A 14,118-nucleotide genomic window follows, 5' to 3' on the forward strand; every position below is an offset into this window, starting at 1 on the left:
TAACATAAGCATGCTAACATGCTCACAGTGACAATGCGACATTGTGATGTTTAGCAGGTATAATATTTAGCATTTTCACAATCTTCGTTCTGCAGGTTGGCATAACTAACATCAGCTAATTAGCTCTGTGGCAGTACAGTCGAGGCTGATGGGGATAATTCTGGTAGAACTTGATCACAAACTATTGGAGAAATTAACATTGTGAGCTGGTGACGGCACTCAAAGGAAAGTTTCTTCTTGAGAGGACATGAATGTACCAAATTTGATGGCGAATTCATCCAGTAGGTGCTGAAAATTTTCACCCAAAACACCAAACGTCCACGTCATGTTGGCACGAGGGGAAGAGTGGCCTTCATCCTCTGGGGACCATGAATGTGTGTAGAAGTTTTCACGAGCTGAGATATTTCAGTTTGGAGCCGTGGACAGATCTACATTTTAACTAACATGACTGGCAACAGGTGTCAAAATCTGATAATCTGACTACACAAAGTTGCAGTGGCTGTTTTGGGGGTACTAATTAATTTCTGAGTGTTATGTCTCATGTTTGAAAGGGGCCTCCGTGTGATTTAATCTCATTTATAACAGCCTCATACTTGATGTGTGACCCGTGAGTCAGGATTAGAGACGGCGTCACTCACTGGTTGTCCAGGGCCCCTCCGATGTCACACTCGCAGCCCCTGCAGCCGTTGATGTCGTGGCTCAGAGCCCAGTGTTCTGGCTACGAACACAGAAGGACAGACAGAGGGCAGAGTGAGTCACGGGCAGAAAGAGAAGAGGACCGCTCAGCAGCTCCTGACAGACACGCTGCAGTACTCTCCATGCTATTACAGGCTGAGAGGGGAACTTCCACTGTCATACGCGAGTGTGAGTCATACTCTCACTATCTAGCTCGCTCTCTAATCCAATAAAACAACATTCATAGCTGAGAGGCATATTATTACTGTCCGTTTCCCTTCAGTTGACATGTGAGATTTTCTTTCAGAAAGAGCTGACTTGACAGTGGGAACGCTGGATTTTTTTGCAGTCAGCAATTTCACTTTTCATGTATTTGCACTTTGCTACATTTCGTGGTTTCTCCCTTCGTGTTACATAAATTTCTGATGACATTTATACTCTATTTGCATCAATCCAGTTCAAGTTTGTGGACAAAAGTTTATCATCATGTACAGTAATACTGCTCTGCGCCTGGATGCCTTCTTGCTAGTCTGTTAGACTTGATAGCTGCAGTATTCAGACAGAGACACTCCAAGGCAGCAATGACATTACGTCTGCTCTTCAGTGAGGCAGCTTCTTTTTAGCATGTGTAAACATGTTACTTTTATTTTCTAAATGTATTTATTTCCAAATACGCTTTCACCACAGTGACAACACTGTTGCTAGTGGCTTCACACTTCTCATAAGACAACAGGATCCACTTTCGGACCAGGTCCAGGCCCTGACCATTTTAGGCCTGCTGTAACCCACACCAACCGGACAAGCCTCAAAGCCCTGGGTTAAATTTAGACGCAGGGCCACGGCAGGAGCTCATATTCCTGCCTACGCTATTCCTGGCTGAGGTGGTTTGGGACAAGAGGCTGAATTATAACAGGAAGCTGATCACCATCTAACATGTTGGGCTGCTGGGCAGAAAGGGTGGGAGGAAAAGATGAGAAAGAAACAGAGAGTGAGGAAGATCAGCAGCACTGATTAAGGAGCGAAGAGGAAATAAAGAAAGGGCAGACACAGGTAATATGGGCCATGGAGTGAAATGTACATTTTAAGTGGGAAAAACATCGAATGATAAAGTGACAGAAATGGTCAAAAAGAAACAGACAAAGAGATAAAAGTTATCCATGTGCATGAGGGGGGTGGAGGAAGATACGAAAATCTGAAGGGTTTTTGCTCAGTGTCACATTACCACCAATGGGGTTTATTGAGGGGTGAGGAGAGAAAGATGGAGAAGGAGAACATTTTCCTTTTAAGCCAGAAAACAAAAGTCTTACCAAACATTGGTCACAGCTGCGTCCGGTGACAAGACGCTTGCAGAAGCAGTCTCCACTGACTGGATCACACTGGGAGCTCCCTGACACTGTTCCTCGGTGGTCACACCGGCAAGCTGGTGGCACAGGGTGGAGGGCACAATGGATGAGGTTTCTCACAGAGAGAGCATAGCATGGTAATAAAGTGATGAACGAAGTAAGAAGCACAGACTTTCCACTAAGGATGTGGTTGATTTACACTTACACTGCCCCCCTCGGACATGGTCTGTTTGTTTAATAAAGTCGATCATAAAATGTCCTCTTTCTGTTCAGTCAATAAAATCCAGATAGAAAAGGAGCTGATCAAAATGCCACTTTCAGTATTTCTCTAATAGCTGTGTCACAGCTATTAAATTTTATAAGCAGTAGTCATTTATGCACATTTCTTTCACCTCTCAGGCAACATACAGTCTACTCTCTTCTCCTGGTGGAGGCTGTTGCAGCCTGAGACCTGCAGACACTACTCAGGGCTAAAAAAGCTCCTCACCTCTTCTGCAAAAATCCAATCTGTTTGTGTTTAGAATTATCCCAAATAGTGGCAAGAATTGAACACAAATCACAGATAATACACTGAAGACAGTGCCCTTTGTAGTAAAGACAGAAAAATGACACTATTCATTGTGTTGAAAGGCTCACTGTTGTGTTGGAAATAGCAGTTGCTTGTCATTATTATTAGTCAAACATTTTTTAATCAATCGGGCTCATTGCAACATTTCTCTGTGAGTCATTACAGAGACTGTACTCACGTTGGCAGCCCTGAGGGTTGTCAGCGCTCAGGCCGAAGAAGCCGGTCTTGCACTTGTCGCAGCGCGGCCCCTCGACATTGGCCTTGCAGCGGCACTGACCTCCCACCATGCCGAGGGAGGGCTCCGTGTGGCTGTCGCACATCCCTCCATTCTGGGAACCGTCTGGGTCGCAGTCACAAGCTATGGGACAGACAGGAGCCAGGCGGGATTCAATGCATGAGAAGGTATATCTACCCGTACTTCAGTTTGGTGAACACACACTAACTACACACATTACTGTATATATACTGGGTATGCAGCTCTTCTGATAACTGTAAAGGAGAAAGGATCCAGTATTTTTGAATGGTGATCCATGGGAGTGTGGATTAAAGTGTCACATGCTACAGAAATCAAGCTTACACAGGTGCCCCCTGGACTTGTGCTCAACGCATTCAGACATGTCACCAATGGCGCCACCATGTGGCCACTTTTAAGTCAGTTTGAATTTTGGTTGTTAACATGTGACCCACGAGGCGCAGAGGATGGATCAGCGTAGACCACATTTCTGTCTGTTTTCCCTCGCTTCATACACTCTCCATGTTCCTTCAGGTCTTCAGGAGACAGCCTGTCTTTGTCCAAAGGTTACAAAATCCTACCAGCCTACCAGCACATCTAGAGATGACTAACACAGCTTGTTTGTTCAATCCATACAAAAACCAGCGTGTGGAAACCTCAGAGCCAGGCAAGCCAAGCTCTGTTATAATGACCATCTTCTTCCTGATAGACGTTTATTCACAACGGACATCAGAGATAATGATATCCTCTGAAAGTGTACATCACATGGACTCTCCCTGTTCAGATTTGAGCGGGTAATGAGAACAAGTACACGCTGTGATACATATTGCAGCAATCTGGCGCTATGGGTTTTAAACTGCGTAATTACCTCCATGAGCTGTGTGTTACTGTTGAAGCTCCTGTATTGGGAAGTAGAACAGATCAGCAGGGCAAACTATAATTACTAACTTCCTGCTGTGGTCCCTTTCACCTCATGCAGTATCTGTGCATCACATCTTTCCTGCAGCAACAGCAGTCACACACATTTCCCCCAGACAATGTCACTAGTAGTTATTCTGACACATTCTCTGAGAGGGGACACACGCTCACCTATGCAGACTTGCGGGTCTCTGATATCCTTAAAGGGGTCTTTGTAGTAGAAAGGTTTGCACATCTCACAGTTGCGTCCCATTGTGTTGTGCTGGCAGTCATCACACACTCCTCCACTGACATTTCCAGTGGCCAGATACACCGCCATATCAAAGTGGCACAGGGTCGAGTGGCCATTGCAGTTGCACTCTAGAAAAAAAGACATATTTCAAACTCATAGGTCAACATTTACATATTCATATGTATGCACTGTTGTTGATCTTCACTTTCAACAAGTGTTTACTATCCATAGGCAGATAGCCTGGACTGCTAGGGCTGTAAATACCCCAGAAATCATTATTAGCCTCCTGACAAATAATCAATTAAAAAGTCACTTTGCTCCTCCTCCTCCTCTGCACTCACTCTTGCAGGCATTGGTGTTGCGTCCCTCGGCTGGTCTCCAGGGCAGGTCGTTGTGGAAGTCGCTGCACTGCTCACAGTTCAAACCCTTGGTGTTATGATTACACACGCACCTGCCGTGAACCTTAAAACAAGATGGGAGGGGGAGTTAAGGCAATCTGCATGGGAAGAAAAATCAAAAGCTTTGAAACTATGAGAGTAAATGACAAGAGGCACACTAGTGGAAAAAGTGCTGATTAAAAGTCTGTTCTGTAACTGAAGCCTCGTCACTCACCATTCCCTCTATATCATCCCTGATGCCATCGATGGGGGCGCACTCGGAGGCGTGGCCATAGCAAAAGCAGTTTCCGCGTACAACAAGCTCATATATGGCATAGTAATACTTTTCTTTGATTTCAGCTCGGGGGTCCAGCAAGTCGTCTCCCAGTGTGTGGAGATCAGTGAAGTTCACTCTCAAGTTGGTGATCTTTAGCTGGTCTGTAGGAGAGGAAGGAGAGAAACAGAGTGTATGATCTGGCATGTATTAAAAATCAGACTTCCCTTCAGGTTGACACTGGAGTTTCCTTCAAGTTTTCTGTCGTATGAATGAATGCTATGGTACAGTGATGCACATGGTGTGACACAAGCTGGTGAGCACATGCACCGCTGCTAAAAAATCAAATCAAAATACAAATACACCTACACACGCATGCACACACACACACACACACACACTGCACAAAAGCCTTTTTACCCCAGCAACAGGAAGTCAAAGCCAGTGGAGCATGACACAACTGGGTGTGGCAAAGCATTATGGGTGAACAGTTAATGATGTGGGATGACCTGAGGATTAGTTAGTCCTCACAGTTATGAGGCTACTTGAGGTTTCACTGAACTTGAACAGGGAGAAGTGTGGAGGAGGACTTTACTGAGGGCGGTTTAAAGGCCATAAAAACATGTCAAATGATTTCCACCTTGTCAGTAATTTCACCGTGTCGTACGGCAACCCTATATTGTTATATGTATTTATTCAAATACAACATATCTTGGATGATTGCACACGCAACACCAGACCAGTACAAAGATTCATGTGGGGGTCCTCTCTTAGTTTCTCGGTACACTGCTCCCTAGACCTGTAACAAACAATTATTTTCACCATCCATTATTTTCTCTTTTGATCAATTGGTTGTTTGGTCAAAAAATGTGATAAAATTGTGTTTCCCAAAGTTCAAGACGACGTCCTAAAATGTCCACAACCCAAAGATATTCAGTTTGCTGTCATCGAGGAGTAAAGAAACTAAAAAGTATTCACATGTAAGGAGTTGGAATCAGAGAATTGTGACTTTCTTTCTTCAAAAAATCACTCAAACCAATTTTAATGTTTATCAAAACAGGTGGCGGTTCATTTATTAGCTGACAACTAATCGATTGTGTTACATATCCCTCCCTCTGTGACTTACAAAGCACAAAGAAAGGATTTTGCACTAAATTGACTGACACTTTGGAGGATACACAGTGAATTTGACTAACTCAGACTGCTCAACGGAGTCCTCCTTCTGTGCTGTTTGTCCACGACCTCTTAGTTTAGAATTGCTTTAGGAAGGCATTTCTTAATCGACAGCAATGATGAGCAGTAACTCTTTCAGTGGGCATATGCTCATGTCGCAGGCAGGAGACAGTAGTTGGTCCTAAACCCAAAGTCATGGAAAAATTCCCATTTTGACCTGCTGGTGGCGCTAGATGAGAAGTTAGGGGATCACCAAAAGCGAGGAGTCATCCTCCAGGATAGGGTTAGGGTTTCATGGAAGTACATTCAATAATTGTTGAGACATCACAGACTGCCAGAGAGCGACTAACTGACCAGGCGACAGACTGGCCAGCCATCATGGCCATCCCTAGAGCCACGCTGCAACTTCCTCTGGCTTCTCTGTCATTTATCTTCATGTGACCAGGCGTTGGGCAGCATTGCAACAGTTGATTCAGAGCACTGAAGTTGCCTTTGCATTACCTGACTGGCATCAGCTGCCACATCCAATGACACTGATACAGGTGTGCCGCGTCATAATCCTTCACTGTTTCTCTGCTGATACCTTCATGCCAAGCAGCTCCCTCATCACCCAGACCTCTTCCTTATGTGCCAAATGTTTGGTGTTGCTGTTGACTAAAAGTGTAATGTTTGTGTATGTGTTTGATAAAGGGGGAATAGTTCTCCAGAAAGATTTGTGTTGCTGCTTGAACTCTTTGACAGCTCCCTGAAAGATCTTACTGTACAACCACTTACTACAAATAAAAGCTTTCTTGCTATTAAACAGTCCCTCCACATATCGAGCTGAACACGATCCAAATCTCATTTGTGAGTTTCAAGTACATTTTCCGACGGGGAAATCCAAAACTGATTGACAGTAATGGAATGTGGTGGTGAAATGGACCTTCCCACATCCTGCCTCTGTATCATCTCAGACCATTTGGAGAAAACTCCTAATAGAGAGAAAGATTTCCAGAGAGAAGTGTCTGTCTGTTCATCCTGTCAACCTGCTGGAACAGCCACGGTCAGAACATCCTCCTGTTACAGTCCAGCTGTTCACCAGCAGTCATCAACCTCTTCAAACTGCTCTCCCCCAGAAAAAAGGAAATACTCCAGTCATGACCAGCATTTAAAAACCTTCAGCTTCCCGAGCTTCCTGTCGTTTGAAATCCTGCTGGAGTTGAAGCAGCAGCGTCACATTAAGATGAAAAGTTTCATGGGAGGATTTGTTTTCCAAACTCTGACCCTGCTCCGCTGTCTATATCTGAAGTAATAGAATCCCTTTATGACAGACAAGAGCTAATCCTTCCAAGACACTGTCTGTTTGTCCTCATGCTGCAGCCGCAGACTGGAGAACAGTCCTCCAAATCAGCAGCAACTGCAGCAGCCGAACAGCAGCTTTCAAGCAGCTGAAGCCGAACCTGAGACTGATGTTTATCACCAGTTCCACCTGAAGGAATGTAGAAAGAGAGCTGAGAGACAGGGGACTGGTGACACAAGACTTCCTGAAAACCAAAACCAGCCAAACTGTCAGACTGTACACACTGCAGGCCAGCTGTGCATTGAGCCCATTGCTAACATCAGCAAGCTGAAATGCTCGTAAGCACAATGTCAATGCTGCAGTTGTTTAGCTGGTATAATATTTAACACCATCTTAGTTTGGTGTTTTAACATTTCCTAAGAAAGAGGAGCAAGCCTGGAAATGCTCCTCAAACAGGCTGCTGTGACGTCAGCTTCAGGCAGGTACTGCTCTTCTCTTACAAGGCCCAATTTTAGTCTGTATTTGTTTCCGTTTGAGTAAACTGGCACCATTAACTCTACGCCAAACAGGCCAACAGCAGTTCCTGTTTGCAGTGTACCCAGTTAACTACTGCTGGATTACCTTGAAATTGAAGAAGACTTTAAAATGTGATGATAATGATATCCTTACGAAGCGTAAGTCACTCTGAATGACATCAATGTGTTTCATGTCTGTGTTTTAACATTCGCTCAAATTCACCTCATGTCCAAAAACACGTTAAAAATATGGAAGACAATAAAATGTACATTTGGCCTGTCTAAAACAATTTCAGCACTCACTAATATTGGATATATAAATGAGTTTATGCCCTCTAAATTAGATGCAGGGTTTGGAAAATGGTCCAAGTATGGGCTCGCCAACTTACATCAGCTCCACAATGCTGGTAATTTAAAATCATTTACACAGCTATCGGAGGAATTTAAACTTCCAAGCACAGATTTCTTCAGGTACCTACAGCTAAGGGATTTCTTATTAAAACACAAGGATTGGGCTAAAATTGTTAAGCCAACGCTAATTGATGAATTGTTGATAAAAGTACAAATAGGAAAGTGGGATAAGAAACTAATAAGCTGTTGCTACCAAATATTCTTGGGCATGAATTTGAATAATACTACACAGATCAAAGAAAGATGGGAAATTGATATTAATTCCAGCATATCATGCGATATGTGGGAGGAAATATGTACTGGTGTACATATGGTAACTAATTCGAATGTATGAAGGGAATTCAAATGGAAGATTATCATGAGGTTCTTTAGGACACCTGAAATAATGGCCAAATTTGACAATATACATTCAAACAAATGCTGGAGAAACTGTGGCCCACATATTGGCAGTCAGATTCACATGTTTTGGCTATGTCCGAAACTGGAAAGTTTCTGGAAAGAAGTGTTTAAAACACTTAATGCAATAAATGGGGTAAATATTGTAAGGGACCCAATGGTGGCTTTACTAGGTCTATTACCAAAAGGCATCAATGGAAGAGCCAAAACATATCTTGTACAAATACTATTAGCAACAGCGATTAAATGCATCACAGTAAAGTGGCTGAAGCCTGACCCTCCGACATACAGTATGTGGACTGGAAAAATAATGGAAGTATACCAAATGGAACAAATAACATACTCCCTGAGACTTCAAAAAGATATATTCACTAGAAGGTGGGGCCCTGCAATGGGTATACTGTTACAGTGAGGAACCCATTTGATCTATATTATTGATCTGATATCTATATATCATTTTTTTTATTCTATTTTTATTTTATTGTATTTTGTCTATCCCATTCTGTTGTATTTCATTTATTATTTTTTCATTCTGTCACTATAGCTCTGCCCTCATTTTTATTTTGGAATTGTTGTCATGCCCCTATAAGCACTAAGTTGTAAAATTTTGAGGGAAAAAGGAAAAAATAGCAGATATGATGTATGTGATTTTGTATATATGTTCTGAATGCAACTGAAATAAAAACTAAGTTAAAAAAAAAAAAAAATTCACCTCATGTAGTATTTCTTCCACCCTTCCAACTCCTGCGTGACTTCCGGCTTTCTCTTTTCTCTTCTCTTTGAATGTCCAGATCTTTTACAGACCATATCCAGTAAATGAATTGTTAAAATGCTTCCTGGAACAATGAATTAAAGTACCAAAGAGCACAATGAAGACGTACCCATACCCTTGAAAAACCTCTCACTGAAATTATACTTTCACATTTCAGTTTTCTAATTCAGGGCATCTTTAATAACATTATTAGAAAATAATATTTGGAAGTTTAGTTAATGAAGCTCAGCTGCTAATCTGTCATTTGTTGTATAAAATGGGTTTAAATTTAAAATAATTGAGAAAATGATTCTTGACACTCTCTGAGGCTGTGTATCCTCCCCAGAAAGGCTCAATCAGTCAAAAGCTTTAGTTCATAAACGGTTAAGGTTAGAGTCAAGTCTGCAATTTGGTTAGTGTCTGCCAATCAAACTCTACTAAATTACTTCAGATGTTGATTCATTGTCTTGACAACAGCAGACGGTAAACATGGATTGTTCAGCTGGAAAGGGTCAGGGGTCCTCACGTGGGCCAGATACAGCAAGCTATTTAGCAACAGAACAAGCCAACCTCTGCTGCTGCAGTGGAAACCGAGCTCGGGTTTCTGGGAACAGCTCTCATGTCCTGCCAGTCTAAACATGAGGGCTAGGACAGTGGGAGTGTGTGGGAGAGAAACAGCTGCTTTTCACATCTCTCCATGTCTTCTACACAGCAGGGCCATGTTTCACACCCCAGAGAGAGGGGCTGTTACGCTCGGTAATGTGTCACAGCTTTATAACAAGGGCTAATTGTATCGGCTGGAGTTTGATTTACGGTGACAAATGTGACTACAGCTCGCTAAGGAAAAGGGTTGAGATACACTACAGGATAATGATGATGGAGCTATCGTGCATGTTTTTACGCTTTTCAAAAGAGAATATTTCTGGCAACAGAACTGGAGCTACAGGCCTCTGGGTGGGTGTTCCTCATGGCAGCTGAAGGACACCTGAGGGCCAGCGTTGCTAGGAAACACTGTCAACTTCTGTGGTGCGCTACTGACCAGAAAATGCCTGTAAAGCCGACAGATGCTGATTCACAACACTCTTTTCTTCAATTTTCAAGTCCACATAGTGATGGTTACATCCATTTTTAAACATCTGCCACTTTGCAATATTCAACACTGTGCTGTTCCATGTGTGATCCACTCACACAGGTGGAGGCCAATTAGCCTAATCTGCTAGCATTAGCATAGATTGCCACCAGGCTATTCTTCCACTTCTTGTTCCTGTGATTTCAGCACAGTCATCGGACAGTCCTGCACACTTGCACCCCAGCTGATGTGGATATGACATGGGTCCACTCGGTGCACCTGCGCCACTGTGTGGGCCAGTGCTGTGTTCTTTTGCATTACACAAAGGAGGGGGTCTAGCTAGAACAAGCTGTCACTCATCCATGGGTTCAGCTGTGATGACAGCAAATGACCAGTCTGATCTCACGGGAACAGGAAGCCATGTAACATCAGCATCAGCATTAGGTACCTCACTCTATGACTTGAGACATGTCAGAGTAACATTGGGAAACACAGATGTTCCACCCATCGAATGAGAGCACTGACATTTTCAGTCAAAAGCAAACATCCTCCCTGCCTGGACATAAGATAAGATAAATTAAGTTAAGTTAAGATAAGATAAGATAAGATAAGATAAGATAAGATAAGATAAGATAAGAGGAAGGAAATTTTGGACATGAATGTAGGAAGACCTGTCATAGAGCTCTTAAGCTATTGTAACCTCTTATATCTAAGGGGTTAGGGGTCTGCCTGCAGAGCAACGTCGACACACAAACATGGACCCACATAGACAAAGCGTTTGTCTGGCATGACCTTGGTGCGTTGCATCATCCCATAATGTTACATATCAGCAGTCTGCTGGTAGAAATATGAGCGTGACCTACTCTGGATGGTCGGGCTGTATGGATCCTGAATCCTGATGGCTGGATCCAACACTCTGTAGATGACCTAGGGCAGCACAAACATATTATGCACACATTTGATACTTGAATTGTCTGAGACTTGGAATAATGACAGAATAAGTAGCAGTGCATGAAACATGAGTGTGAGTCACACGGCTGTGTGAGTCTGCATGGCTGAGCAGTATTCAATATGTTCACTTAAGATTTTGGTGCTGCTTTTTAAATGAGCTGGGGGTTTTCAGAAGATCTTTTTTTTGTCGTATCCATTCGTTTGCTTTCAAATGCAGCATCTGTGAATAAAAAAAGATTTAAATGGAAACTGGCCATGCAATGTACAAACTAAACACGCAGTGTGTAGGACTGAGTGGTATCTAGCAGTGAGCGCAACCACCTGAACACCAGAAATGGAATATAAGGCGAGGGCCTTATATTCCATTTCTGCCAATAGATTCCATAAATCCTTAGAGTCAAAGTTTTAAAGTAAAAGCTGAGAAGATCAGAACCTCTTTTATGTCTGAATGATAGAAATGAAGGATTATTTTAGTTCACCGTAGAAACAGGGAACAGGTAGCCTTAAATCTGCCTACCAACACCTCTAAATTTGATTAATCAACAAGTTATATCTTGTTTGTGTTATTCATACACAAACTGCTAAAACAAAAAAACAACAGATTTTGTTTGGACCGAGCCAGCCAAGCTGTTCCTTCTGCTTCCTGCTCTGCCTCATGTTAGGGTAAGCTAATCCACTGGGAGCAGTAAGGCACAAGCAGCAGTTTTGATTTCCTGCAAGAAAACAATAAGCATACCGCTCAAGATGAAACTGATTTCTCGAGGTCAGGATGTACGTGTGCAGTATTCCTGGCCACAGCCATCAGAAAACTTTAGATCCATAAACTTTCCATTTTCTAAAATAGAATTAGCTTTGCTGTTTATCTTGAGCGTTTCAGTCATTCTGGGTTATTCCTTCAATCAATCACTCACCTCACCCTCCGTCGATGGTTCAATGTCAGAGTAGCGTGACTCACAGATGACATCGTTGATGTTCTGCAAAGGACCCTGGGACACTCTGGGAAAGGCAGCAGCGCAGTTGTGGGAAAAGTAGCGGTACACCTGCCAGGTACGACCAAAATCTGCTGACCGCTCAATCAGCATGGCCGCCGGACGGAAAGTCTGCAAGAGAGCAATGTCGAAGACAAGAATTCTGCAAGTGTCTTTAAAAAAGCTAAAGTACAAATGGAGCTTTGAGTCAGTCTGTTCAGCTACTTGTTGCACAGGTCAACACGCTGACAGCAAGAACTCTCATCTACCTTGAAGGTCATGATCAGGTGAGTGAAATGAAACTCTGCTTCCAGATCCAGCTGGATAAAGACTTGTGACTTTCCTGTGAGAGAGGGAGACACAGACAGTTTACATAAAGCCAACATTTCACATTTTACAGTGAATAACTGTCAGTTATGCTGTGTCAATAATTCAGAAACTGCTTGCACTCGTTTTTCATCTCGATCATCAGTTTCTGACAGATGGATGACAGCAAGTAACGGCTAGCTGCAGTGAGTGAATCAGCAACTATGGTTTTGGCTGGAGGAATGGCATCTCGACAGGAAAAGGCCTTCAGTCTTGGCAGCAGAAATGTAGAGAGCGCGTCGGAAAAGCCCACACACTTCCTGAGCTGCAGAGCACCAAATGTTCTGGAGGGCCACTTTACTCCGAGGACCACTTTCACTCATGTTCTCCGTGTTTTTGGATTACACATAGAGCACAGAGCCAAGAGGACTTTCCCATTCCTGCATACTAATGCATAAAAGCCTTCGTATTTTACAACTTAACACTCGACAACCCGGTAACTTTTAAGCCGATGAGCCGAAGACAAACCGCAGCGCAGCTTTATCAAACATGTGAAAGAAAAAAACACGAAGGGAGAGTTCATGTTAATGCCGGTTGCATGTTTTGCAAAAACACACGTGTCTACACATGTCAGCATATCCTGGGGAATCACCTTGTTAACATTTATAACCTGCAGGTAATGACAGTGTGAATGTGTGTGGCACACGGCACTTTCCTGGGCCCAGAGCCTGAGAGCGAAGGAGAAACACAGCAGATGTAAGTCTATGCCATCTATATGGTCCACCTACCAATTAAAGCTGCATTAATCTCTTTTTTTAAATAAGCAGTGGCTCAAATAACTATGTGTAATGTGAAATGACTCTGCCCCCCACCCCCCCAGCTTCACAGAGGCTCTCAGCATCTTTCAGCTCTTTGTTGTGGTCGTATGTAACTTCACCGTGTAATTCACTCTTACTAGCATCCATATTAACTTTAAACCATATAGCGTGTCACATACATGTGGTGCAGCTTATTGCGGAGTTCTGCCCCTCAAAAAACAAAAAAAAACATGTTTACTGCTGCTCTAAGAAGGTGAATATACATCTGACTGTGATGCTAACACTTCAGCATTAGCAAAGCTGAAGGCGTCTTACATTCAAAATTTTAGAAAAATGGCAATTTACTAGTGTGAAGTCCTTTTAGCACTAAAGTAATGTATCCCTTAAACGACTTGCATGCCGTGATCGGTGACAGGAAGTTCATCCTGGGCATTTCTCCAACTAATCTCCAGGCGTCACAATTGGTTAAAAGAGCCAAGAATGTTCAGTGGCCCACAACTAAGACATAGAGCCTTTAAAGGGTAAACACTGAAAGTGTCTCAGTAAAACAAATCCATGCGCACACAGGCACGAACTTCCATAATCAACCATAAATCAACAGCTGAACGGCACAGGAAGGAGCGCGCTGGAAAAGAAAGAGCGGGGAGGGCGTGACGTAGTTAAGGCAGAGAGGAAGAGCGAGGTGTGTGTGTTCGGGCCACACTCTCGCATGCATGCCCAGGAAACAGCCTTTCCAATTAATAAGTGCACACAATCAAACCACTGTAACCCATATCAAACAGGCGTACTGTGCCACCACCGCTGTGGAAATACCACAGAGATGCCATGGAAAAGCAGCAGCACCCAGGAGTAAAAATAGTCA

The 14,118-nt window shown here is 43.2% G+C and overlaps 1 protein-coding gene across 2 annotated transcripts in view; it reads right to left on the reverse strand.

Annotated features, from left to right (window-relative positions):
* The window catches only part of lamb2 (laminin, beta 2 (laminin S)), a 49,687-nt gene that overhangs the window by 16,462 nt on the left and 19,107 nt on the right, over positions 1 to 14,118 (reverse strand). For both annotated transcript variants that reach the window (XM_041945014.1, XM_041945013.1), the window contains exons 5-13: positions 12,402 to 12,475; positions 12,076 to 12,264; positions 11,077 to 11,140; positions 4,581 to 4,783; positions 4,310 to 4,430; positions 3,908 to 4,096; positions 2,765 to 2,944; positions 1,983 to 2,095; positions 639 to 718 (exon numbers count right to left, since the gene is read on the reverse strand). In XM_041945014.1, coding sequence (XP_041800948.1) covers positions 639 to 718; positions 1,983 to 2,095; positions 2,765 to 2,944; positions 3,908 to 4,096; positions 4,310 to 4,430; positions 4,581 to 4,783; positions 11,077 to 11,140; positions 12,076 to 12,264; positions 12,402 to 12,475 — 1,213 coding nt within the window. The remainder of the gene's footprint in view (positions 1 to 638; positions 719 to 1,982; positions 2,096 to 2,764; positions 2,945 to 3,907; positions 4,097 to 4,309; positions 4,431 to 4,580; positions 4,784 to 11,076; positions 11,141 to 12,075; positions 12,265 to 12,401; positions 12,476 to 14,118) is intronic.

This window comes from Chelmon rostratus, chromosome 10 (assembly GCF_017976325.1).
Source record: "Chelmon rostratus isolate fCheRos1 chromosome 10, fCheRos1.pri, whole genome shotgun sequence".
Lineage (NCBI taxonomy): Eukaryota > Metazoa > Chordata > Actinopteri > Chaetodontiformes > Chaetodontidae > Chelmon > Chelmon rostratus.